The sequence below is a fragment of the Mustela lutreola genome, chromosome 7, assembly GCF_030435805.1.
Source record: "Mustela lutreola isolate mMusLut2 chromosome 7, mMusLut2.pri, whole genome shotgun sequence".
NCBI lineage: Eukaryota > Metazoa > Chordata > Mammalia > Carnivora > Mustelidae > Mustela > Mustela lutreola.
This window is the reverse complement of record NC_081296.1, coordinates 69,934,830-69,962,594: the sequence shown is the minus strand read 5'-3', so window position 1 is coordinate 69,962,594 and position 27,765 is coordinate 69,934,830. Positions and strand designations below refer to the sequence as shown.

Below are 27,765 nucleotides of genomic sequence, written 5' to 3'. Positions count from 1 at the left end.
CTCGTATCTCCTCCAGCCTCTCCCTTCTTGAGCTCTCACTGCGGGGCAGACTTAAGTCTTCCTCTGCCCTGGCCAAGGGGACTAGACGTTTTGTTGTTCAGCTCCACCTGCCTTCTGCTAAGAGCACTTCTCACTGTCTTTCCTTGTAGTTTCGGTCTTCCACGGTTTATTGATTTTAACCTATCAGTCATGTGCCTGGGGGCGTTCTGTTTACTGAGACCCAGACACTCGCTGCATTCTCCTCGCCGCACGCAATTCCAATGTGCTCCGATCAGACAGACCTCCTCCGCCTTCACAGGCTCAGCCTCGAACCCCACTTGTTTCCGTGCAATTTCATCTCTTGCCTTTGCTTCCCTGTGAAGCCAAGCCACAGTGGGCCATGTAATGTGAGAAGAACCTCTTAAACACATTGAGTGGCTATAATGAGTTGCCAGCCTCGTGGGAACTCAGATCAGAGGAAGCAAGAGAGCAGAATGTCAGCCCAGATTATCCATGTGCAGATGACGGAAGAACTGGCTCTTAGTGGGTCCATTAGCTGTGTGACCCGCAGCCCAGCCCAGAAGGTGAGAGCTGGGAATCGCAGGAGGCCAGGATGCTGTCTGCACCACCCTGGCTGCTTTCCTGCCAGAGGGAGGATTCAGCCAAGATGTTACACTAAATGGAAGTAGCCAGAAAAGAGGGAGATGTGGACCCAGCACGGACCGGCTTCCTTTGTCCGTTTGGCAGCCGTGTCTCAAACACTGTTCAAGGTGCCAGTGGCTGTCAGTTTTCTGCCTTCCCAGAGCTTATGGCTAATGGTTTCAGTCTACTTCCACATAATCCAATCCCAAGTAACAGCAGTTGTAGCTCTCTGCAAACTCTCACATTTCCTGATTAGCATAAAAGCAACAAACATCAATAATGGATTTTATAAAGCATTCATGTAGAACTGGGAAACAGTTACAGAATGATCTCGTTGCTTCCTTCCTGCAAACGTGAAGTACCATGGGAAAAAAGGTATTGCTACTATGCCCTGCCCCTACAAAAATCCAGGGGGGAAAACGATACTTTCCTACACATTAGTTGTGGTTAGTTATCTTATGAGACTGAGACTTTAAACATCCCCGATGCCAAGGAATCTGAGTATGTATGCCCTAACACAGGGGTTGGCAATATGCTGTTCAAACAAAGACAAGAGTGTGCACCAGGCATTCCTGCCTTCTCACCACTGATGAACTTCCACCTGTTGACACTTTCTAGAGCCCCGACCAATAGCCTCTATCCCCCCTGCCCACCCCTGCCCCCCAAAAGCCCTGCCCCCCTCAAAAAGCTGGCATATAACATGAATACACACAACCCACTAACGTTGGCATCTCCCTGCTCAAGACAGGCGGGGCTTTGTCCCCATCACACATACGTGCATTTGCTTGTGCCTGCTGGTGTGCCGGGAATGTGGCTCGGAACTCTGGCACCCTGCTTTGGAAGGCAGCATTGCCAGGCAAGCCCAGAAATGACATGTAAAGCTGAAACTCTTCCCCCTTCACAGCTGGTTCCATAGGGGGCTTACTTCCAAAAACCCTATCACTCTCTATTCTCCAAGCCTACGTATCACAAGCTTTGGGGAGGCTTTCACCCTGGGCTACGATCTGTCCAGTTCTCTCAAGTGGGTACAACAAGGTATATTGGACGCTGCTTCTCATTCGGGTTTTCTCATCCTGTGTTCTCTGTTGCAGCATTGGTTGGAGTTTACAAAGTCTGTGGTGAAGCAATTGAGATGTAAGTCTTCCTCCTGAAAAGGTGGGAAGCCTACCCCTGGGTGGGGGCAGGGGGTTGGGGGATGAAACCTCCCGAGTTCAGTAAGTCTTGGTAATTGTTCACCATTTCCCATGTAAGCTGGCCCTAAACCTATGAGGATTTTCTCATGATGGTTCAGGAGCCCGTGCATCCCAGTGGGGAGGGAAGCCCAGTGATACTCTGGGAAGGGTCTTTCCTGAGACGGGCATGCCTCTGTCTCCGCAGCCCAGCCTCCGTTCACCATGTGTTTCCGCGTGAAGTTTTACCCCGCGGATCCTGCTGCTCTGAAGGAGGAGATAACCAGGTAAGGCTGAACTTCCCGCAGCCACAGAGATCTGTTGGAGAGGATGGGAAAGAGGGACTGGAGCCTCTCAGAGCCTCTATTTTGGAAACTTCTCACTCTTAGAAGGAAGGAATCTTCCTAAATAGAACCTTACTTCTGCGTTTTGTTTCCACATGCCCTCTTTGCTCACCCACTCAATAGAACTGGAACAGAGTGAGCTTTCCTTCGAGTGTGAATACTTCATTTAAACTGGTCACCTACAAAAGGGACCTGGAGTCATTAATTAATCAAAAGTATCTTTTTCTCTTACCAAGGATGTGGCCCCCGTGGATGTTTTTGGAGAGGGTGGGTTGCTTTTTGGGGGGGGCGGCAGGTGCTTGAAATAGACTCCAGTGGCCTCATGTACTTGGGAAATGCTAAAGCAGGACACTACAGAAGAAGCCGGCAAATACTGAAGATTGTAAATCCACGTGGATAAACTCCAGTGTGCTGAGGGATCCGGTCCGTGATGGACTCTTCCTTGTGGGGGCCGTGTTCTGTGGCGGGCAGACAGCTGCGTGGAATGAATCCTGTTTCATCCAGCACCACCTGAGGATGAGAAAGAGCTTCCGGGCCATGTCATCCTACAAGAGGGTCAAAGAGTAGGCGCTTCAAAGCTTCCCCAGGGTTTTGTATATCTGAGACAAATTCACTCTCAAAGTCTTGCCTCAGACATCTTGCTCTGTACCAGGGACTCCTAATTTTTATATTAGAAATACCTAATTTTGATATCTGCAAAATGGCGGTGTTACCTTGGAGAGGGCAGGGCCCCAGAGCAAGAGCGAGGCCAGGGAAGCCTAGAGCCGAGGAAGAGAGAGCTCTGCCGGCTCCCTGCTCCCCCTAAAACCTGGGAGACTGAGGCCATGGCCAGTTAGAGACTCTGTCCTCTAAGTCTTTGCTGTTTCCTTCCAGATCCTTAGCTGCTTGGGAGAATTCCAAAAAGAGGAAAGAGGAGGGAAGAAGGAATACAGATTTACATTCGCTTCCTCTTCCGAAGAGTGTGCCACTAGCTTTATGTACAGTTTCTCAGAGAAGGAAAACGAGGAAATGGGGAGAGAAGAGGGCAAGGAACAGGGCTAAGTAGTGCAAAGAAAGCGAAGAAGTGGGACAGGGAGGAAAGGAGGCTTCTTCACATGAGCCCCAGTGGGAGTCTGGGGAGAATTGGTGGTACCATCAGAAGGATGACGGGATGCTAGGGAGAGCGCACTGGCAACACCTCTGAAGCTCTGAGGTCAGCGAGGTGTGTTCATGCTCCTTACTGGGCATGGAAATGGCAGGTTCTGCTCACCTGCACGGAAGTGGATGGGGCTCCCACTTTGCTCATCCAATTACAGGAGCAACTGTGCGGTTTTAGGAGCACGAGCCCACCCTGCTCGGGACCTTCAGAGTCCGAGCCTCACTCTGAGCCTGTCCCTCTCCCTCCTACCTGCTTCCCTGTACCCCGAGAGAAGATGATGCCAAGGCAGACCCAGAAGGCCACACTGCTGTCCACATGTTTGGACGAACCTAGCACCTTGCCTCCCAATCCCACACCTCGGGATCGCCCGGTCTCCACCTCACTCAACCAGCAGCGAGGGTGACAGGGATGATTCTAACAGCTCAGTGAGCGGCGGGTGAGAGCACTGCAGGCACTCGGCTTTCTGATTCGATTAAAGGGCAAAAATATGTGGTTATCTTGGCCCTTAGGGGGAGCTCTTAACAATAGAATTTTCTAAATCAGGTGTTCCTCCATGACACTAATAGACAGACTCTCCTATCCAGAGGCAGCAGAGACCCGGAAGCTCGGATCCTATTTCTGTCATCTCTCATCTCTGTGGCCTTGGACCCAAGACATGTAACTTGTCTGACCTTCAGATCCCTTATTGATAAAATGAGGAGAGTAACAGCTCCTGCACACAATTGTCGGGAGAACTGACCATTACCCGGGGGTCTTGGACTTTGTGATACACACCCCCATGGCCCTGGGCAAGCCTTGTGCCCAGCAGAGGCTGCCAGATGGAGTCCATGGTCCTTGGACCCCCAAGGGCTCTGCACAGGGCACGGGTACAGTTAGCTCTGGCCTCTCTCCTTTGTTGAGGTGGGAAGGCGCTCCTCTTCTGAGACTTCCCGCTCCTCCTCTGTCCTTTTCCCCCACCAGCTAGAGTCCTACCACTTAAGCAGCTAACTTTTGAGGGCTCAGAGAAAAAGCTATCGCAGGCAATCAGTCATCCAAGTCCTGGTGGCGCAGCACCAGGACCACGGCCAGGCCTCTCTCCAGGTCAGCAAGCTTCAAAGGCACCGGCAAGGGTATGAGCGCCTCCCCCTTCTGCATACATCTGTGCTGAGCATCCTCGTCCTCGACAATTCTCCCCTCGCTGTCCACCTCATCGGCCCTCCTTCCCCAGATGCATTTTCCAAGCATTGCTGGGGCTGTGAAGTGCAGGGTGCCTTGGCCTGATCTGGCCGTCCTGTGGAGGCCTTGGAATTAGCTGAGTCTTTCTGCTCGTTCATTTCCCTGCTGATCTTGAGAGAGCGGGTACCTGCCCCAGCCTCACTCAACACCCATAAGTCATTCCTGGCTTGGAACCCTTCATGCCACCTTCCTGCCAAACTAATTTAGCTGTCAGTGTGTTTTTTCCTAGCAATATCGGTCCTAAATTTCCATGCCGTCTCGGCTATTTCCATAAAGCCAGACTGAGAGGAGGGGATGAAATAAGGCATAAAGCACTGTGCTTCCATTTATCTCTTGGACTCTCTCCAGATGATAAATTTAGTTGCCAAATCCTGATTAATCTCTTTTGTCATTTTTTAAAGTAATAAATAGATTTCCTTGTCTGAACTAGAGACAAGGCAGAGAAAACGGGGATTAGGCTCCAGATTTGGCGGTTAACAGGGACCGCAGGTGTGTGAACTCTTGGAAAGATCAAATAGTAGAAGGAAACTGAGTGCAAATGGGCCCCCACCTTATAAGGAAACAAACTGCCCGACACATGTTTGAGTGGGGCTGCTCACAAAAAATATGAATAGAATGACCGGGTAAAATGCAAGAACGAATGGAGTTTATGGGTCATAAGTTCCTTCGATGAACATCAGTTGAGCCTACCCTAGGCTAAGATGGCCTGGTCAGCATTTTCTATAAAAGGCCAGAGAGTCAGTATTTTAGACTTTGTGCACCATATAGTCTCTGGCCCAACTCCTCAGTCCTGCCTTTGCAGTGCGAACGTAGCCGGAGACTCCTAAATGGGTGCGTATGGCTGCATTCCAGTAATATTTGTTTTATTTCCCTGGAAACTCTGGTGGCAAGCCGTAGCGTGCCGGCCCCAGACTAACCTGTTGAAAAGAGCTGGGTTCAGATTCCGGGTTCTTTAACTAACTGGTGAGACAAGGCAAGGGACAGTCTCTCCAATGAGTCAGTGTCCTCATCTATGAAGCAGGGGGAAAAAACCAGTGTCACCTCCAGAGTCATGGTGAGGACTTCGGGAGAGGGTGCATGTTAAACAGCATGGTGTGGGGGACCCTGGCTGGCTCACTCAGTAGGGTGTGTGACTCTTGATCTCAGAGTCTTGAGTTTGAGCTCACATTGGGCGTGGAGCCTAGTTACAACAAACCAACTACAGTACAGTGTGTGGCTGACAACAGGCAGTCAGTAAATCATTATTACTTTGTTTTGCTATTGTCTGTCTCTCTCTGCTGGAATGTAAGCTCCGTAAGAGTGGGGGTTCTGTTTTGTTCCCTTCTGTATTCCCAGCACCTGTGGCAGTGCCTGGCTTGTGTAAGTGCTCAGAAGTGGATGGATGGATGATGCGTGGGAGGGAGGGTGAGTAGGGGAGCTAGGCGTAAGATGTACAGGGTCTCTAGAATATTAAAAGTAAATTTGAAAAACATCTCTGACTGCAAGGAGATGACTATAAGATTATAGAGGAAGCCAGGGACAAAGAATCTGATGAAGGAAAGTCCAGGACCGAAGTAAGAACTCTTTGGAGAAACTCTTCAAGAGATACCAGTTCTTTGCAGAGGTCAGAACCTTTAATTCTGGAACCATCTGTGGATTCATCTCCACCCTCTGATATCAGAAAGCACAGTACACAGCCAACACCTTGGAGAGACGTCCATGTCACAGAAAGACAGGTTTTCCTTGGCTGTCCTTTTAGATTTTCACTTACTCTGCCTTCGGATAGTCCCATTTCATACTTCCATTAATTTAGGACAACATTGGCCTTAAAACAAAAATGGAGATGAGGCCAGGAAGAGATTGGCAAAATTTACCCAAAGAAGTGTCCTAAGGAATAAGCTGTTATCTCAAATCTGGTCTAAGGCTAATTACTTCTTTGGTTCCAATGAGAATTTCTCTCCAGTGACAGAGTTCTCTTCACTTGATTTAGGACCCCTCTCTCTCTAATAACTAGCCGAATTATCATGGAGGTAGAAAAAGCATTAGGCCCTGAGTCGGGAGGCCTTCCTTGATTCTGGTCACTGTTTATCACCTCAGACAAGTTACTCTATGTGTCCGGTCTTTTGTTGCCTGACATAGGAGAGAATTAGGCTCTTTCACTCCTATTCGCAGGTTCTGAGGTGGGGTAACCCATCTAGCTTGCTCACCTAGAGCTGGGTAGGCCTGGCAGGCAGATCTCTTCCCCGATAACAAAGTGGCCCCAGTGGCAGTGTCTAGGCAACGGGATAGTCTTCCTTAGACCCATGTGTGGCAGGGGAGACTATGTCATGTTCTCTTGAGAATAGGTCTAGGGATGCTACGAGTCATGTGGAATACATTCTCATGTCCAACAACAGCGACACATTGGTTACCTCTTTCAGTGAACAAAACATGAAGCTTGATGAACGTCACTGTGGCAGAAAAGGGAGGGGGACCTAGTACAGCTTTGTCCCCTGAAGCTGACGGCCGATTCTTTCATGAGCTCCCTTCTTCTTGACTTCAAAAGCTGTGCTTTGTTTTTTAGGACATTGACTTGTCCCCTCTTTCCCAGCAGTTGCTGTACCATTGCCCGGCAGTCTTCCCGTGGTCTTACCTTGACCCCCCAGCCCACCCCCGGTAGCTGTCCTACCTCGGTTAGTCTGAAGAATCCCCACTCAGTAGTGGAAACCTGTATACTTCCCAGCTCACTGAGGCACTGACCACACACCCATCAATAAAGATGCCTCATGGGGAGCCATGGTGCAGTCTGTCTAGCGTTTGCATTTGCCTTTAGCTCAGGTCATGATCCCGGGGTCCTGGGATCGAGCCCCAAGTTGAGTCGGGCTCCTCAGCAGAGAGCCTGCTTCCTCTTCCTCTACCTGCTTGCTCCACCTACTTGTGCTCTCTTTCTGTCAAATAAAGAAAATCTTAAAAAAAATAAAGATGCCTCATAAAGACAATGGTTCTCAGTGTCAGGAGGAGTTTGTCCCTTCCGGGTGGGAAGGGAGCAGACCAGAAGGTCCAGCAGGGCTTTTTCAAACCCAGGAGACACACAGAGATTCTGACATGCTCCCCCCAGGGGGCATTCTCCTCACTGCCACATTGAGAGTCACAGCCCAGAGCCTCGTTGTCCCTTTTCAATATCTCCTTTAGTCCAATATGTGCTGTCCCTGAATTGGGGACACAGACAGAGAGGTACAGGAGTGATGTATGAACTCAGGCCCAGGGAATGATCAGTGAGTAAGGGATAAAAGTTGGCTTCCACATCCTGCCAAAGCCTGTGGAAGGTAGGAGCAAAGAAGCACTCCCTCCTCCCTCCCTCCCCCTGCTTCCCTCTCTCCCACAGGGAGGTGTGGCATTCTTACCGTGGGAAGCAGAGTGAAGACCCGGAGATCTGGTAGACCCCCCATCTTAATTATTCACTCTACATGATGTCTTTTTCTTTCAGTTTTTCATAGCAAACACTGGGGCAGAGCAGGGTTGCTGCTGGTGATGGTGGTGGTTGGTAGTGAGGAGTGGAGTTCTTAACAACTTTCAGATGAGATTACTCACCTTCCCATTGGTTTGGGGAGAGCAGTCCCTCCTGATGTGGTTAGATGGATGCTTTCGAATATTCTTAGGACAGTGCTTCTCAAACTTTAGATATTAAAGTCACCTGGGGATATTGTTAAAATGATTCAGTAAGTCCAGGATGGGCCTAATATTCTCCATTTCCAACAAGCTCCCAGATGATGCTGACCCCCCCTGATTTGTGGGCCACAATTTGAGTATCAGAGCCTTAGGAGAGAAGGTTTAATTGCTCCTGCATTTGTTAATTACTTGAATCAGTAGTCACCTGTTGGTACCTCTCCCCACCCCAGAAGTTAGATGGTCAGTGGTCCTCTTTCTTTTGAGCATTTTCACGGGATCAAATGGGCACAGAATCGTCTGTATTATTGTTTAGCCTGAAAACAGAAGCAGTGGAAACCTCTAGTTGTCCAAGGGGGGCCCAACTTCTTTTTGGTTTAGACTGAGTTTAGGGGAATTTTATATTTCCATTACTCTCACAGGGATTCTGTGGTTATCTATGGCTAACAGAAAGCCACAAAACTTGGTTTAAAATGATAAGCATTTATTATCGCTCCATTTCTGTAGGTAAGGAATTCAGGAGAGGCGTAGCTGGGTGGCTCTGGCTCAGGGTCTTCCATGGGCTTGCAGTCATCTGAAGGTCTGACTGGAGGATTCACTTCTTTATGACCTAGTCTCAGATGTTAGACACTATTGCTTCTGTTTCATTCTGTTTGTTAGAAGCAAGTCACTAAGTCCAACCCACGTACAAAGGGAGAGAATTAAGTTCTACTTCCAGAAATGAGGAGTATCAGAGAATCTGTGGGCACATTTCTAAATCACCACAGATGCCCCAGGACAAGGCATCACTGTAGTAGGTGACACACTTAAGGGTTTAATTCCCTTGGTGGTTGCTCTTCTCAGGACACCTGTAATGTTTTGACATCAGAGACCTACTCCTTGTAAAGACATTTTAAAATAGAGGCAACAATTCCATTCCACTGTGACAGGGTCCACCCAATTCCTTGTGGAACTTGGAAGAAGTTACAATGCAAGGAGGGCCATATAGCATAGTGACTAAGAGCCAACAAAAGGGAGTCTCAGAGTCCCGAACTCAAACCCTGGCTCTGCCACTTCCCAGTTGTGTGCAGTGAGAAAAATCACTTAATCCTCAGCGCCCTTATCTTAAAAGGGGGGGAATAATAAAACAAACACTGTATGTTATACTGGAATTAAATATTTTAAGAATGGGGGGATGACAGTACCTTTTTCAAAGTCTTAGGTGAGAATGAGATGAGATAGTGCACGTAAAGTGCATAACCCCTGAACTGGCAGATCAGAAGTGCTCGATACGTATTGGCTACTATTAGCTGTTACTCTTGTTGTCCTGTTTCCATCTCAGGTGAGAGCTTTCTCTGTTGGAAGAAACCCTAGCCGCAAGTTTCTTTGCTTCCTTCACGGGTGCCCCTTTCTACACCTTATTTAGATTCTGAGAGGTCCGGTTGAGCTCTGCCAATAACTGAAGGCCGTGCCACACTTGGGCAGGGTGTCTTGGCAGGCTGAGGCGGAACTCCTCCTTGGACTGGTTCCTTCACCCGCAGTTCTGCTTCTTAGGAAGAAACATCAGCCGGAATCCACGAAAGAGAGAGGACCAGTTGGCCCCTCTCTGCTGACACAGGTTTCTTTTTTAGCACTGAAGGGGCCAGAGCTGGCTCCTTCCAAAACCCAGCACTGGGGTGGGGCACAGTGCTTTTGCCAGAAAGCACCAATTCTGTCTTGAGCTAGTGAGGGAAACCAACAGGTTGTTTTGAATTGAACCCCAAATCAGTTTGGGGCAAAGTACTTAAAAGTCTTCAGGAAAATGGAAAATACATTTGTTCTGTGGTACATTTTAAGTTTATTTTAATGTAGTAAAAAAGCGCCCTGATGAGAATTTTGATAGGCTCATATTCCATCCTTATGTCTTTAAAGCCATCAGAGAAATCCTTTCTAGTTCAGCCTCTGTTTTCTCTCTAGGTACTTAGTCTTCCTACAGATCAAAAGGGATCTCTACCATGGCCGCCTCCTCTGTAAAACATCAGACGCTGCCTTGTTAGCAGCTTACATCCTTCAAGGTAATGACTTTTGACAAGATGAATTTGCTTTTCATGCTAAGTACTGATTATTTGAGTTTCCACAGATGACTACTTCTTGGATAAAAACAGTATCTAACCTGAAGCAGAGTGTGAGTGGGAGGGTTTTGCCTGGACTCCCTAGGTCCAGAAAGCTCCAACCACTCAACCCTATACTTGTGCCTCGGGTCTTTCTGCCAGCACCTTTGGACCACTGGGACTCTGTCTGGGGTTTCCTCCACCCTTGGTTGGTACAGTTACTGAGACTCTGGAGAGTCATCTGGATACATTTTTTCGTAGCCTTTCATGCATATCTCGAAGGTATGAACTGTCTTGGAATACTGGTGTCCCTTTCGGAGATCTTTCCATTCAGAGTGGTCAAGTTGGAATGTTTACAAATAACAGACACATTTCCTAGCTTCCTAGTAAGGCAGAGTTGAATCTGTATCAGCTGATGCCAACTGGTGTTTTGTTTTGTTTTGTTCTGCAAAACAGCTGGAAATGTGTGCACACTTCATGTATGTGATGCCTTCTTCTTCTGAGAAGTGCAGGCTCTCCTAAGTGCCACTTCCAAGACTCCTCTTAGTCTTTAGGCCTGAAACGGTCACTAGATTGTTCGGGACCACAGCACTAAAAACAGTTTCTGTCAATGAATCTGAACCTTTAATTGGCAATCTGTGAATGCCAGGAAGCTGCTTTGCGAAGAGAACCTGAAAAATGCTTGCCAATAAGAAACTACAGCTCTTCTGTTAAGAGAACTATCATAGCTGCATTAAGAATGTAAAGGTCCGGGGCGCCTGGGTGGCTCAGTGGGTAAAGCCGCTGCCTTCGGCTCAGGTCATGATCTCAGGGTCCTGGGATCGAGTCCCGCATCGGGCTCTCTGCTCAGCAGGGAGCCTGCTTCCTCCTCTCTCTGCCTGCCTCTCTGCTTACTTGTAATTTCTCTCTGTCAAATAAATAAATAAAATCTTTAAAAAAAAAAAAAAAAAAAGAATGTAAAGGTCCACACATTATTGTAACTTTGACTTCTGAGACTCCTGTTTTTAAAAAGCACCTAAACAGCAAGTCTAGAAGGTCCCTGCCAACTCTAAGCTATCCAAAGAGGCCTCCTTCATTTTTAAAGAAGTTGGTCCTAAGTGAGATTTTAAACTCCAGTCTTTCCACCGGATTTACCCTAACGACCACATTGAATTTTTCCTTTTTTTTTTCCCTTTGAAAAAACAGTTGATGTGTAATATTGATGTTTTCCACTTGGAGCTTTCTAAATAAAATCATAAATGACTCCGTGGTCCAAGGTCACTCTGGACTATAGGCCCAGGCAAGCTTTTAGTCTCTTGCTGAATGATAGAAATTCCCCAGTGATTTGGAAGGCACAATGAGTAGATTTGTGCACAAGTACAATATTCAGCTGTGAGAGGAGGGCACATTTTCCTCTTAATATTTACTCCTCACTTGACGTATCTCATGGGCCCTGGTTGTGGTTCTCACTAAGAGCAAAAATAACCACAAAGCAGCTGGCACTTTTTACCATACTTTCTCCTAACATAGGCATGATGTTCCCTGTGGAGCACGTCCTGTGCAAGGGGTGGGTTCTGACTGGCTTTGTAGGGAGCAGCACCAGGGGCCTAGCACCCTCCCCTCCGCAGAGCTCACGGATCTGAGATCCCAGCAGCTTTAGGGATGAACTCTATCTTTCTAAATGGGTGGAGAAAGCCCTGCCCCTTGCAGAAAACTAGGAAACCTGGTGCTCCAGAACTCAATGGCCAGTTTGAACCAGTCTTTCCACTCTGAGGTTCTCTCCAAGGGGCCTGACACTGGTCAGCTCTGAAAGAATATTTACTCAAATGTATTCACTTGATTAGATTCGATTTCAACTGAGAGTTGAGTTCTGAGTTTGGGTCATGTCTCGTTGAGCAGTCTGTCCCTGCTAAAATCCCCAAAACTGATGCTTAGACTTCAAATCCGGCTCAGGCCCCTGGCTATCTTCCTAATCAAGCTGTTTCCCGTGCTGCTGCAAAGAGCAATGATCCCAGGCCCTTTTCTCCAGGCTGAATGGATACGGACCATGATCCAGCCTTCTGTTCTTTTATTGGGGTATTTACTTGTGGTGACCACAGAACACAGGCTTGGCTCTAGTGTCTCTAGCTTAGGCTTGACAGCAACCCCCAGTCCACACCTGGGCAAACAAAGGCAGGCCTGCCTCTGAGGGGCCTGCCCTCTCCTCTGTCTGCCCCACTTCTTTGCTCAAGACCCATTGTTCCTTAGAAATTTGGTGTGTGCTTTGCCTTTTGCTCTGTGTGTTAATTTCTCGTTGTTTACCAGTGATGATTTTTTACCTATCTCCACAACTGTTTTTACTCTGCTTTACTTTTGCTAGCGGAGATTGGGGATTATGACCCAGGGAAACACCCTGAAGGCTACAGCTCCAAGTTCCAGTTTTTCCCAAAACATTCAGAGAAGCTGGAAAGGAAGATTGCCGAGATTCACAAGACAGAACTCAGGTACGTGATTCTTATTCAGGCTCAGGACACAGTGTCCTGACACAAAGACACAAAGCCTGGACACACAAATCCTGTGTTGCAGCCTCCACTCCCACATACCCGGTCCTCCTGACTCTGGGATGTGTCGTTTTCAGTATTCCACTGACAGCACGAGCCCAAGCCCTGTAGTGCAGGCTGAGGCTTGAGGGCAACACTGTCATTACAGTACAAGGAAAGCAGAGCAGGATTGGCCTCTGAAAGGGATCTGCTTCACTAAGATAAAAGGAGAGAGAGAGGGAAGAAGCATGGGCTAGGGAAAAGGAAAAGAAAAACACAGAAAACAGATGAGAGGAGGCATGTGAAAATGGGCAAGCCTCTACCTTCATTCTGTGGCAGCGTGACAGGTGGCTTCTGGGTCAGTGGATACTGTACAGGGCTGGCCTGGTTGTTGTATGCTGGGGGTACCGTGAGAGCATGCGGTTCAGGGGCTATGTCTTCAGTACTGCCTCACTCAACCCACAGCCCTACACAGAAGATTCTTAGTTTGCCCAGAATATGCCAAATTCCATTAAATAGTATTAATGTATTTCATCCATATATATAGGATTTTCTACAAAGATTGATTTAAAACACCACCACCACCACCACCACAATAGAGCCTGGGTGGCTCAGTAGGTAAAGTGTTCCACTCTTGATTTGAGCTCAGGTCATGACCTCAGGATCATGAGATCAAGCCCCATGTTGGGCTCCGCCTGCAGCAGGGAGTCTGCTTCTCTCCCTCTCCCCTTCTACCCCTCCCCCCTCACACGTGCACTCTCTCTAAAATAAATAAATCTTTAAAAAAATAAAAACTATTAAAAATTTTTTTAAACATTTTATTTATTTGACAGAGAGAGAGAGAGTGTGCACAACAGGGGGAATGATAGGCAGTGGGAGAGAGAGAAACAGGCTCCCCACTGAGCAAGGAGCCCGATGTGGGATTTGATCCCAGGACCCCAGGATCATAACCTGAGCCAAAAGCAGTTACCCAACCAACTGAGCCACCCAAGGTGCCCTCATTTTTTTTTTTTTTTAAACCAATATTGTGTAAGCACTTTGTATGGTATGCTGGAGCACATATACTCCAAACTGATAAACTATGGAGAAAAAGGCTATATACAATGCACTGCTGTAAAATAAAACATGCCATCATATTAGTATGTTACAATTTTTAAAAATTTTATTGAATGTTTGCTTAACCACCTTCCTGGGGCAGGTTAATTCCGAAGGGCGGGGGGAGATATTTTTAATGTTAATATTAAGCTTCCACTTAATATTGCATTGGCTCCTACTCTCCCAGGAGAATGGAGACACCTTTCAGAGGTGGAATCCTAGCGACTCCTCATACCTGTCCCAGGGCTGGTGTGGCCTTTCTTGAGCAGGCTGGCTCCTCCCATCATTGTTAGGGAAATAGCGGCCCCTTGTGGTAAAGGTTGGAATACACATGGACCTTTCATGATTCATTCAAAGCAGAGATGAGGGGTGTGCTAGGACAGCCAGAAGCACTGACAGGAGGGTTTTTGATGTCAGAGCAATGGGTACAGTCATCCAGAAACCTAGTAGGTGACAGGGGACCACCCAGGAAATTTTGGCCACTTTGAGGGCCCTGGAGGCTTGGGCCAACTCCTGGAATGAATGAAGCCCACAAGACCCCCCCTCCCCAGCTTCCAGAATGGGGATGAGGAAGCTCCCTGGAACGGGCAGTGGTGCTCAGCTGCCTCTGGGGTCCAGAGCCCCTGCCACACAGATATTTCCCAAACACCTTCTTCATGCCACAGGTCTGCTGGTGTGGAAATCTGCAGTCAACATAATGCCTGCTAGTGCAGGTTGGCCTCATCTTCCTTATGTAAAAATGTCTCTATTTCCTTCCTCCAGCTCTAACCTGAGTTTCTGGAGGGCCCAGACTGTGCACTTTATTTCTTGGTAGATTTTACAGCAAGCATAAATGTGCTGATTGATGTCTCTCCAAAGGGACACTAGCGGGAATCTGGCCTGCTTCTGCCTGCTCTGCCTTGTCTTCCTACACTATCGTATGACTTGGGACAAAAAATGACCTTAGAAATCAGCAACTTTCAGTCCTGCCCACCAGCCATCAGAGTGGTTGACTTGACAAACCTGCCCTTCCTTGCAGTGAAACTGACCCAACGTCCATAGGAGTATGTCTGCTTCACAAGGGCTCTGGACCTTGATGGCACCGAGGGGACCCTGCCACTGGTTCTATGTCGGGCTCAGGAAAGCACCAGATTCCAGGCAGCTCTGAAGGGAATGATGCCAAAGGCCCTCTCCTCAGATGGCTTGGCACTAGGGCTGCTTTCTTCCTTTTCCTGATTGTTTCCTTTTCATAGTCATCACCCTGTAGACAAACAGAGCTACTGTGGCGTCTGGGGAGCTCAGCATTGTCTCTTGTCTCTTCACCCTCCATTCCCATGTTCCCTTTTGGTAAAGGAAAAGGGGTGGCAGCCACAGCAAGATATAGAGGCCCTTCCTATGTATTCCAGTCAAGATCATATCATAGACAAGAAACCCATGGCCTGCAGCCAGCCTACAAGTGTGTTTTGTTTGTTCCCGTAGTACTTGAAATTGTGAAATAGCACATAAAAAACCAGTATCTCTGACTTCCCTTCTAAAAGCAGTGCTTTTAACCTCTAGTAGCGCTGGGCTTTGCATTCCCACAGGACTAGTCTTGGAGCTCAGGAGCAAATGCCCTCATTCAATGATGTAGCCCTCTCCAGTCTGCCATAGTCCCCACCACTCCCTCCTGTCTGCACTCGGCCCACGGCATTCATTATGTAGTCAGCCTCCATCTGAAGACATCTGAGTTTTTTTACGCTAGACAGGAGTCTTGGAAGTTGGTCCTGAACAGGGCAGGGAGCACCCTCTATGGAAAAACTGGAGTGTAAGACTTACCCTGAAATAAATAAATAAATATTTATTTACTTTTTAAAGAAAAAAAGCCTGAGTGAGCTCAGTAGGCAGGCACAGAGGCCAGGAATCTTTCAGGCAGACTCCTCGCTGAGCACAGAGCCCAACACAGGGCTTGATCTCACAAGTTCATGACCTGAGCTGAAATCAAGAGTCAGACACTTAACTGACTGAGCCAGCCCCTGAAAGCTTCTTCATGGGGAGTTTACCTCAGGGGAGTCTATGAGAACAAGAAACCCTGAAATCATCTCATTTTCTTTATTCCAGTGGTCAAACACCAGCAACATCAGAGCTGAACTTTTTAAGAAAAGCACAGACGTTGGAGACCTATGGAGTGGACCCTCACCCGTGTAAGGTAAGACCCCCATTGTTGGGAAACTGCACTGACCTTGCCATCTCCAAAAGGTGACAGGCAGGGAAGGAGCATGTGCCTACACCTTCCACCTTCAGGATGTGGTTAGCCGGCTCTTTCAGTGACAGAGGCCAAAGAAAAACCTTCTGGCTTCCACACTGCATAATTTTGTGGTGGCTCATCAACCTCAGAGGGTCCGAGGCCAAGTCAATCTAAATAACAAACCCAAAGCCGGGGACCCACTTTGGCAGCAGTAGGTAATTTCGTGGAAACTAAGCGAGGAATGGGGAAGGCCCCCCACAGGGAATGATCAGACACCGCCCCGGGACTGCCCACCCTTTCCTGACCTGTAATCTGTAATCTCGTTTCTTTCCAAAAGCGGGTTTTATTGACTGCCACAGCGTTAAGCCACTTCGAGGAACTGGAACTGCCCTGAGTCGTATTTAATTCCATTATGCACTGGGAAGGGTGAGATGGGGAACCAGCCCGGGAGGCTCTGCCCAGGGGAAACCTCTGTAATTGCTAGCGTGTGTCTGGCATTTTGGAGAAGAGCTCAAGCAGCCACAGTCACTGTGGACAGCAGTGGAGAGACATGGCTTCTTCCCCTCTCTCTGCGGCTGCATCCCTCCACTTCACCTCCACATCTCAGTTGCTTTCACACTCCTGGTCTCTGCCTCAGTTTCTCCAACTTTTGCCTATCTCTACTACTGGAAACCAGTACCTTCAGTAAAGCAGATTCTCAATCTGAACTGAGGGAGCCAGTATCATATGGGAACGAGAGGACACTGATCTTTTTTCTCCCTAATGAGGGGACACCATAAGTTTCCAGCAAAAAGTAAAAGAACATAATAGAGGGGCACCTCGGTGGCACAGTTAAGTGATCAACTCTTGATTTCGGCTCAGGTTGTGATCTCAGAGTCATGGGATTGAGCCCCATCTCAGGCTCCATGCTCAGCAAGGAGTCTGTTGAGGTTCTCTCCCTCTCTCTCTGCCCCCTCCTCAAATAAATAAGTAAATCTTAAAAAAAAAAAAGAAAGAAAGAAAGAAATAAAAGAAAAGAACAGTAGAAAACAAGGAACATGGTAATGTAGGGGTAGAGTTGCATTTCCCTTGGCTTCTTGGTGAGGTGATAGTTATTTGTTCTTGCATAGGATTTGATGCTGAAACTTCAAATATGAACTTTGAGAACATTCTGGCACTTAGCAACCCTGGTCACCTTTGCCACCCCACACAGTTCCCCTATCCACCAGCACAACCCACTGCCAGATAACCCTTGCATTCTTGGGGGCCAGTGCTGTCAGAAAATATATTCATTCCTGTTAGTACCAAAAAATAAAAATAAAAAGTAAAATAAAATAAAACAAAACCAAAAACAAAAAACTGATGTATGGTTATTTACAAATGAACTAGCAAATGCCCTTGCATGACAGACAGATCCAACCATGAATTGCTCAGATACTATCTACAGGGAGACTGCGTAGGACTGAAGAGAGCTTCAGAGTCAGCTGGCCTATCTTCAGCTCTGATCTCCGGCTTTCTGAGGCCTTTGTAGGCCTGAGTCTTGCTTTCCTCATCTGTGTGAAAGTACACAGAAGGTATTCAGTGACTGTGCTCCACGAACTGCTGAGTCACTTCAGGACCTTAAAAGACACAGCTGTCTAGAGATAGCGATCTTCATCCTAAGGTGCCGGGTCACCTTCAAGCCAGATGGTGGACAGTGAACCTGAGCACAACTGAGTGGAGGTGGGTAAGGATTCTCCGCTGTTGCCTGTGTGGGTCTGGAAGCTACAGGGGCAGTCAGCCTGGTGTCTAGCCCAGATCCACATGAACCTGAGGCTGTAAGGCTCTTGGCCCAGACCCATCCTTGATGAGTTTGTCCATTATTGGACACAGGCTGAAGAGCTGCAGAAAGGAACCCCCTATTCATACCAGGCACTGTATGAGGCCCAGTACCTCATTTCATCAACTCCTAGAAGGAAGGAGAGAAGACAAATTTGTGGCATGCATTCTATGGCAGCAAGCCCACTGGAATCCTTCTCATTTAATCCTCATGCCAGCCCTGAGAGGTGGATTTTACTCTTCCAGTTTTATAGGTAGAAGATTAAAGCTCTGGGAGGCCACAGTTTACAACGCCCTGAGTAGTAGACCAAGAATTTGAACTCAAGCCACTTCCCACTGCTATGTATCTGTAGGGAACAGAATCCCTCCGGAGACTCCCTCTAGGGAGAAGGTGGGAGCGGTCATCTTACTGTTCTTCCAGTCCCTTGTTCCCAGGCCCTGTACTTCTTGCTCCCCCAGAGTCAGGGCTCTGCTGCAGACTCCACATATGGATCCTCAGCTCATCTCATTGGGCTCCAGATCGTGGTTTCCTCAGCCCTCCTGAGCAAGGACAGTTCAGGAGCATTTACTCTTGTCATTAAGTAGGGTTACTTTGGTGATATGCTCCCAAGCACTCGCCTTAATGGTGCTACAAGGAGACCTGAAATAAGCTGGAGCACTCGGTGTAATAAATACCGATGATTTCTATTAACAGAGAGGCAATTACTGGGCCCGGGGAATCTGGGGCATGCAGCCCTAGGGAGGACAGAAGAAGAGAAATCGTTTTGATAATTAAATGAGAGTAGAACAACACTTCAGTGGAGCTCTGTTCTCCTGGACTGATTAAGAAGCTGCTGTTCTTCTTGTCCACACTGATGGTTTCTCTCTGCCCAGAGTGTCCTTGTCTGGCCCTGGGACGAGGAAGAGATCCTACCAGCTCTGGGTGGGACAGCCAGAGGGCTCCAGCAGCTGGCTGTGTTATAAGAACACCCAGGCTCTGAACTTGCACAAGCTCTCCTGAGCTCTTGGCATCACCCTTCAGCCCCCATCTCCAAAGACTACAGATGCTGGAAGCGAACCACTGGCAGCCCAGTGCTGCATCTACTTCCCAACTCTGACACCTCTCCAACCTCAGGAGCTACCATCTTGTTCCTTCTAGGGGGCCCTGGGACTGGTTGTTGGTCCTGCATCTCCCAGAGGCCCAGACTGTGGCCTCTTGCCCTGCTGAGGTTGATGGAGTGGTCAGACCCATCACAGGTACCCATCCTGTACCCAGCCCTATGATGAGTCATGAAAGTGCCATTTATTGAGAGCTTGCACATGCCAGGCACTTACATATACTATCTCATTTAATCTTTAGAACACTGCCAAGAACATGTTCCTGTCCTTATTTTGAGATAAGAACACGGAGCCTGGGTGCACAGGTGGCTCAGGCGGTTAAGCGTCTGCCTTTGAATCAGGTCATGATCCCAGGTTTCTTCACCAGCTTAGCAAGGAGTCTGCTTCTCCCTCTACCTACTCCCCTGCTTGTAATCTCTCTCTCAAATAAGTAAAATCTAAAAAACACTAAGCCTCTGAGGGACCAACTAACATGTCCAGAGTTACTGATAAGGAACTCAAACCCAGTCTTGCCTGGGTCTCAATGCTGTACGTTTTCAGTTACCATTTCTAGTCTTTCTTCTGGGGAGATGGCATTTATTTAGGAACAAAGGATGACTCACTATGAATTCTGATAGAGAGAACTGATAGCACCACTGAAATCATCAGAAAAATTTAATGTAAGTTCACTAAGTGGCTTTATGTCTGTTCTATACAGGAGAAAACTGATTTCAGAAGATCTAGGTTAGATCTTCTGAATTGTCATTCAGAGGAATTGTCATTCCTCTGAACTTTCATAATCAGCCACCTATGCTCCTTTCTAAATAAACCCCCTTCCCCATCTTGACAAGTTGCCCCTGACCTCAGAGAAACAGAATCAGCAATTTAAAAAAAAGAAGGATCAGTGATGACTCGCCCTCATCCCCAGGCAGGCCGCTCCAGGCTGCACTGTGGGGAGGGTGGTAGGTTTACTGCTGAGATGAAGAACTTGACTAAAGCCACTTAGATGGTAAGTATGTGCCAAAATTTCAATTTCTGATCTTTAATGGGGTGACGCCAAGGCTCTTACAGGGTTGCCTCCTAACTTCCACTCTACTTTCTTGTGACCATATTTAAGTATATTGAAACTGGGTGATTTTCATGATTGACTTAATCTAAAAGTTCCTAGCGATGAGCTTTCAGGGATGGGCATAAACATGTGGAAGAGCATGTGTAATCTTCCCTAAGGTCTTTTTTTTTTTTTTTTTTAAAGATTTATTTATTTATTTTAGATAGGGAGAGAGAGCATGCATGTGAGCAGAGGGAGGGCCAGAGGCGGAGGGAGAGAGAATCCCAAGCAGACTCCCCACCGGGCACTGGGCCTGGCACAGGGCCCAATCTCTATGACCCTGAGGTCATGACCTAAGCTGAAATCAAGAGTCGGATGCTTAACCAACTGAGCCGCCCAAGCACCCCTTCCCTAAGGTTTTTGAAAACAGAGGTTTCATTCACCCATACCGAATCAGTTGAAGTCGTGCTCCAGAGAGGGGAGTGGTTATCTTAAAAGAATACCCGGGTTCTGACTCTGGCATACCCAGGATGTCCTCTGGGGTGGAAGCAGACAGAGTACTTCACTGTATCCAGAGGTAGAACCTGTGGGGACTGGGCAATGATGGCCAGATGTCTGTGCTTTTCAGAACCAGTCAGTACGGTGATTTCCAAAAATCTTTTTCTGGGCAGAGTGGTCATCTTAAGGTGGACCTTTGATGATGTCAAACTGACGCAGTCGAGTTTGATGGTGGTTTCCACATGAACATATGAAGTACTCTGTGCAAATCCAGCCCCCATCCAAGGAAAACCACGACTGGCAATAAATCATTTAGGCCATCACCCTAAAATCACATAGAAGTAGTATTTCTTTAAGTATATCTTATGGTCCTCATTTGACAATGAAGAAACTGAGGTTCAGAGAAGTTAAGTCACAGAGCAAATAAGAAGCGGGGTTACCATCCTAAACCAAAAATGAGCTCTTTCCACAAGGATGAAGAATTGAAAACAGATCTTGTACCTCACAACTATAGAAGTGAACTAAATATTTTAGACCATTATCTGATGTGAGAGTGGGGTTAGTAATATATGCTGTGTGGCCCCTAAGACTTGAGTTTTTATTCCACCTCTCAGATCCATTAATGCTCAGTCTTGTGGGTACTGATCTCATCAGGATAGGAAGGGGACGGAAAGGAAAGACCACCTTTGGCTTAATAGAATGGAAGATCTGAGGAACAGGTTACTACTTTCTGTATCACTTCTCTCCTCATCCTCATTTCTTTCTCTTTTTGTCATATAACTTGTCCTTTTGCACACAAATCCCAAGGGCAGGCTCACATGTTAGATGGAAGAAACCAGGAAGGTTCTGGAGAAGGTGTCAGCATGGCTGCCTGTTAGGTTTTGTGCTGGTGCTGATGTGAGGCTTCTCACTATCATTACAAGTCCTGCTCCTCACGTGCAAGAGACAAGGGGCAAACATTCCAGCTGCCCTTGCCCCTGTGGACTCCCAGGTGCCTGCCTTTGCAGGCGCCTTCATCCACAACTGTTGCATTGGAAACAGTTTGGAGAAAGTATCTCTTTGTGTGACAGACTGGACTGGGATTGCTCAAGGTGCTACTATTACTTACTTGAATGATGTGGTATCTAATTGGGGTTTATTCCCAGTTTGCATCCTGTTCCAAATCAGCCAGTCTAGTCTGGTCCAGAGAGGCTGTTCCCCCTTAACTCCAACACCTGCCTTCACCCAGAGGCCAGCCCTGAGGTGTCTGGACAGTGCAGATGACAGTGCCGACAGATAGCCCAGTCAGTGCTGCCCAGCTTGTGGGAGGACCTGCTCTTCTCTGTGCTGTGGCCAGAGGCACCTGTCACTGGAACGACTCTCACAGACCTCTGTCACAGCCTCTGTCTCCTTCCCCTTTTGCCCACTTCACTTTGAGCCCAAATCCCCCTTCTCCATGGGACCCTAACAATGACTGACTTCTCCCTTTCTACCCCAACTTCCTATCCCTCATTTCCTAACTAGCAATATTTAAATCTGTCAACATCAGGAAAAACAGTAAACACTACAGTTTTTATTTTATTTTAGATTTTATTTATTTGACAGAGACACAGCGAGAGAAGGAACACAAGCAGAGGGAGTGGGGGAGGGAGAAGCAGGGAACCCCATGTGGGGCTCAATCCCAGGACCCTGGGATCATGACCTAAGCCGAAGGCAGACGCTTAACAACTGAGCCACCCAGGTGCCCCAAACACCAGCTTTAAAAAAAAAAAAAAAAAAAAAAAGTATTTGGTTATTAAGCTCAATAGACTCATATTAACACAACCACTAGCATGTCCCAGGAGTCTGCTAAGCGCAACCTGAGAGGTACATAGTATCATCAACCCTAATTTTGCAACAAGGAGTCTGAAACACAGAGAAAGCATGGGACCTAGCTGAGGTCACACGGACAGTGAGTGGTAGAGTCAGAACATGGGCCTGAGTGGTCCACACAGGGCCCATGACACTGTGGTCACAGTGCAGGCACTCTTTTGTCCTGCTGTTCCCCACAGAGGTCAGTGGTGCAAGGAGCAGACAGAAGGCCTTCCCTGCCTCCCTGCCCACTCCACTGCTCCCCTTCCCTACTCTTTACCCATAAGTTCTAGCCACCCACAGTCTTCCGCTGACTGACCCTTCCTTTCCATCCCTCTACCTATTCTTTCTAGGCCTTCCTCTCAGAACACTGTAAGATGCCTTCCCCTCTTGTTTTTGTTCATTCCTACTCCCCCTGTCTCCTCTGGCCCACCTCATTGTCTTACACATTCATCAGATAAACATTTCCTGCAGGCCTGTTCTGTGAGTACAGGTAAGGTAAAGTTTCCACCCTCAAGTCACTTTCTGAACATGCAGTTTCTGGACTTCCTTGGGTCCTGCCTGCACTGTGAGCAGAGGGCCTCCCAGTGCCCACCCTCCATCCAAAGCAGGCTGCCCTCCCTCACCCACGTCTGCCAGGCATTCTCCCCACTCCCAGAGGCCAGGCTGCTAGGTTAGCACTGATGCCACTGCCAGGGACCATGCCTTTGGGCGGCGCTGGCACTCAGGTATTAATAACCATCACTAAGCACTGATGACAGGCAGGAGGACAATCAGCCCCATGGCTTCACAGTATCTCCATTTAGGTTATTTTTAAACAGCTTTTTGCTACTGCCCCTGGGTTGAAGGACACAATGCTTGTGGCCAAGTGTGAATTCTTCAGAATCACGAAAGACCCTAAGGAAAGGACAATAAAAGCAACAGATTCATTGGAATTGTTTGCAAAACATATAGTTCATTCACTAGGCCCAGAGGCTCACACCCTGACTCTAAGAGATAGTTTTAAGACAAAACTGCATATTTTCCTTGAGGCAAGGCTCACAAGGCCCAGCAGTGGCCCCACTGTTCTTATTCTTAGACCTAATCAGGCTGAAGATGTGTGCCAGGGAGGCAAACCCTGCAAGTGGAAGAGACTAGAAGAGCCTGACAGCCAGAGCCCCCACTTGAATGCCTCACACCAGATGCCTGACTCTGACCCCGCAGCACCATGTAAGCTACGGCTCAGACAATGGGCTACATGTACATTTGACCAGCATCCTGGGATAATTTTCTGGCCACTTGCACACACACCCTAAGAGAACAGTCTTTCATCTGAGGCCCCTGTGAGAGCACAATCGGTCAACCTACTTTCTGTGCCCTACCCCAGCCTGGCTCTCAGGGAGGTCATTTTCCCACGTGAGGGAGCCATGACCTACAGCTTCAGCTGTACCCCCTCCTGGGTTTTCTCAGAACCTCAAGGCTGGTATTGACAAACGAATAGTGACCAGTGGCCAGGAAGCCTCTTTGATGGTTCAGGCACAGTAAGACTGACGGTGGCTATTCCACTTAGCTGGTTGCTTCTTACATTTCCCGCAGCTACGGTGTGTAGGGCCATTATATTAATAACTGCCATTCATTCTCTTTCTCTCTGCTAATAGCTTTTTTGAGGTATAATTCACATATCATAAAATTCATCCTTTTAAAGTGTGAAATTCAGTAGTCTTAGTAACAGAGTTCTGCATCTATTAGCTGTCACTCCCCATCTCCCCTTTCCCACAGCCCTGACAACCAGTAATCTTTGGTCTCTATGGATTTACCTATTCTGGACATTTCATATACATGGAATCGTATAACATGTGATCTTCTGTAACTGGCTTCTTTCACTTAGCATAATGGTTTTGAGGTTCATCCATGTGATAGCATGTGTCACTGCTCATGCCTTTTTACTTCTGAGTAACAGCCCACTGTACGGATGTACCGCACTGTATTTATTTGTCAGCTGATGCACATTTGGATTATTCCCACTTTTTGGCTGTTACAAATAATCCTGCTATGAACATTCATGTACAAATTTCTATATGAACATGTGTTTTCCGTTTTCTTGGGTACCTAGAAATGCAATGCTGGGTCATGTAATAACTATATTTAACAACTTGAAGAACTTCCAAACTGCTTCCTGAAGTGACCCAACCAGCAATGTGGGAGGGTGTGCCATTTTCTCTGGATGTTCTCAATAGCCTTCTAAGATTGGTTACAACTTATAGCTAAGGGCCCTGGGGCTTGGGGAAGGTAAATAGCTTGCCTGTTACCTCCAAATGCTCTTCGCCCTGTGACCTACTGCCACATATTAACCCTGTGTCACCAATGTACAGCTGCATTTCTCACCCTTTCACCTCTATGCCTGCATCACCCTGATGAGAGATCCTTCTGTGTTGCAGGATGTGTCAGGAAATGCTGCATTTCTGGCCTTCACTCCTTTTGGGTTTGTTGTTCTGCAAGGAAACAAGAGGGTCCACTTCATTAAATGGTGAGTGTCTTCATTTCCAAAACAGGCTTTTTATACATCACCAGCTGGGGAGGGCTATGGTTCCTATGTCCTTTGTCTGTGACTGGGCAGTTATGGTTCTGAGCGCCCTCAAAGCCTTGCATCCATAATGATAACTAATCAAGGCAGTGGTCTCTAACTAGGAATACTGTTCTTCCAAAGGGGTGTTCCTGAGAGCCAACAGCCTCTCCAGAGAGAGAAAGAATGTAGAGAGTTGATTTCTGGGCAAGGTGAGAGACCCGGGGCTGGAGCCAATGTTAAAGAAGCAGGGACCCTATGAGAACTGTTGTCCTTGGGACTATACCTCACTGAGGACTACAGCATGAACACAACTGCTTATTCCCTTACCCACTGACCTAAGGAAAGAGGGGCTCACCCTTGGGGCAGATAGAAGTTATGCTGCAGCTTTGGCAAAACCCCCTCCTCAGGTTGACCAGAACTGTGGGCACTGTCTGCACACACACAGATGCTGTTCAGTCTCTCTCCTATCCTTTCTTAGGGCTCAGGTGTCTTCAGGCCCCAGGAGTCACATCCCCTATTTCCCCCCCCCCTCCTCCCACTCCCATTTCTAGCACGTAAGAGCCATTCCCTCAGCTGAAGCTAATCTGAACTGCTTCGTCTCTACCATGTCAGTTTGGGGTCTGTTCTAGATGGTTCTGGGAGCTGATGCAGCACAGATTGCCTTACTGGTGGACTTTTGGCTCTCCTGGAGCTCCTTTTTCTGGCCTGCAAACATCTTTCAGCCTCATCAGAACACTGTATATTCTACTAAAGGCCCTGTGATTTCTGTACCTTTTTGGCCTTAGAATGCCAAGTCTAAGCTGGTCTACTCCTCCCCTGGGCTTGGACAAATGGCTTACCTTTCCCATCAGAGCTCAGCTGGGAAAGCTTGCTCCTGTCTTGGTTCCTTTGCCTTCTCCAGAAGAGCTGATGGGGAATCTGAGGACAAAGCTATTTCCTGGCGAGCTTTCTGCCAGGGGTGCTGCAGGGCATCTCTCTTCTTGTGTCTTCAGTTCCCTGACTGAGCTTGTGGATAAACACCGCCTTTCCAACGCTGCTGCTCTTGTGCAGACTGGCAATAGGAGCATCAACCAGGGTGCTAATGAGACTGCCCCTCCTGCCCCCGCCGACACGACCAGCCAGGACCCGTCCCACAGGAAAACGACCACTTCACAAGGCAGATTGCCACACTGAGTAACCAGGGCATGCCCCAAAACAGCACTTTGCTAGGCCTTCTGAAGTTGGCCCACTCACTGTGCTCTCTGAATGATAATGGTGAGGGTTTGGGGTCTCTTTTCCAACAAAATACTTTTCAGAAAAAGATAATGAGTAGGGTCAGGCCACTGCTCTTCCAGTGAGGAGGACTGGCTTCCTGGATATAACTGGATGGTCTGCTACTGCTTAGAGGACCCAGATCCTGTCCTATACTCCAACCAGGGTAGCTGTGACGTCCCTGGTAGAAGCATGTGTAGCTAGAAAAAAGTAGAACACACCTGTTACAGGGCCCTGCAGTACAAAGTATTCTTCCCCATCCAGAAATCCTGATGCTCACCTGATGGTCCCCAACACTTTTCATTCTCTGTCTTCTCTCACATTCCACTTCTTCAGTAAGTCTCTTTTTCACTGTCTCAACTTTAAAAAAAAAAATAGATGTAAACCTAACCTCACTTCCAAAAGAATGCTCCTTACTTTCCTTCCTATCTTGCTTGTTGAAGCCTGGAAGATCGGCGTATTTGTTTACATATTAACTAATATTTACTGTATTCTGAATGTGTATGAGAGAGACTGACTGACTGTGAGGGACTCAAATAAGGAATACAGCATCCTTGGATTAGCTCAGAACTGGAAGTCAGAAATTATGAGCTCTCATCCTGACCCAGCCATGATTTCTAGGAAACAAGGGTCTTTCCTCTGTCTCCTGAATTTTGGCCAGTAGTAAATTAGGTACATGGTTCTCACTACCTTTCTGCTACTTCCTAGGATATTGAGAAAATATCCCTAGAGATTATTAAGAGGAAGAAAGTCAAGTAGAGGCAGATAGGCATGGTCTGACCTCCTTGGGGACCCCAGCTGGGTACCAAAATAAGGGCTCCACCCCTGGTGAGATGGAAGGGCCTTCAGGATCCAAAGGGCAGCTGTGTCAGGCAAATGGAAGAGAAGTAAGGAGTGGTCGACCGATGCTGAGGCCTAGTTCTCTGGCTCTCAGGGACATCCATCTAAGACCCTGGTCATTTTTCCATTTTGTAAATGTAACCAAGGCTGAGAGCAGTATGTGAAGGTGAGGTCTAAGCTGTGCCATGTACAGTAACCATGTCACTTCTTCTGATTTGTGTCTGTCCCGCGGGTGACGTACCCCAGTATCCTGTTTGCCTCTTTTACTGCAGCCATTCACTGGGCTGGTGGCTTCAAGGATTTTTCTACAAAAACCCCTAAGCCCCTTTCCTGGTCAGTACGCTGCATGACTGTTCATGTAATCTGTTCTCTCTCTTTGGTATGTTGCCCCGCCCCCTCCCTGAGATCGTTTGACATTTGTTTGCATTAAAGTGCATTTTCCATCCAGTGGCACAGTCACCTGAAAGACTCAACTCCCTCAGAACCTGGTTGCATTGTTTTTCATTATTCGTTGTATCTTGAACTTTGGCCTCATCAGCTACCTGTGGCATCTTACATTTGACAGTCCCATCCAGATAATGCACCTGTTTTTATGAACCAAATCCTGAAATGGCCCAGGACCACTCAAGCTAGACTCACTTCCCATGCAAACGTTTCCCTTTTACAGCCACTGTTGATGAGCCCGAAATCCTCCTATCACCCTATTATTATAGTGTGATTGACCAGAAAACTGTGGATTGAACTGTTTCAGCAACTGTTCTCTAAGGCCCCTGCGCTGCTGTCTTGTTTCAGTTCTAATTTTGGCTAAAACTGTGTCTGTGCCTGGAGCCCCTTCCAGTCAGGGTGGGCTGTGCATCTACAAGACTTAGCTGTGAACAAGCAGCCACAACAACGTGACAGGTG

At 47.6% G+C, this 27,765-nt stretch overlaps 1 protein-coding gene and 1 long non-coding RNA gene across 6 annotated transcripts in view; one reads left to right on the top strand and one right to left on the bottom strand.

The window, feature by feature from the left end:
• FRMD5 (FERM domain containing 5) overlaps window positions 1-27,765 on the top strand; it is a 316,635-nt gene that overhangs the window by 273,708 nt on the left and 15,162 nt on the right. For all 5 annotated transcript variants that reach the window (XM_059181392.1, XM_059181391.1, XM_059181390.1 and 2 more), the window contains exons 3-8: window positions 1,713-1,755; window positions 1,999-2,077; window positions 10,047-10,144; window positions 12,519-12,642; window positions 15,850-15,937; window positions 24,644-24,732. In XM_059181392.1, coding sequence (XP_059037375.1) covers window positions 1,713-1,755; window positions 1,999-2,077; window positions 10,047-10,144; window positions 12,519-12,642; window positions 15,850-15,937; window positions 24,644-24,732 — 521 coding nt within the window. The remainder of the gene's footprint in view (window positions 1-1,712; window positions 1,756-1,998; window positions 2,078-10,046; window positions 10,145-12,518; window positions 12,643-15,849; window positions 15,938-24,643; window positions 24,733-27,765) is intronic.
• Window positions 22,143-24,686, bottom strand: LOC131836212 (uncharacterized). Its single transcript, XR_009355540.1, has 2 exons — window positions 24,591-24,686; window positions 22,143-23,123 (listed from the first exon to the last, which is right to left on the bottom strand). It is a non-coding gene; the product is annotated as an uncharacterized LOC131836212 (long non-coding RNA).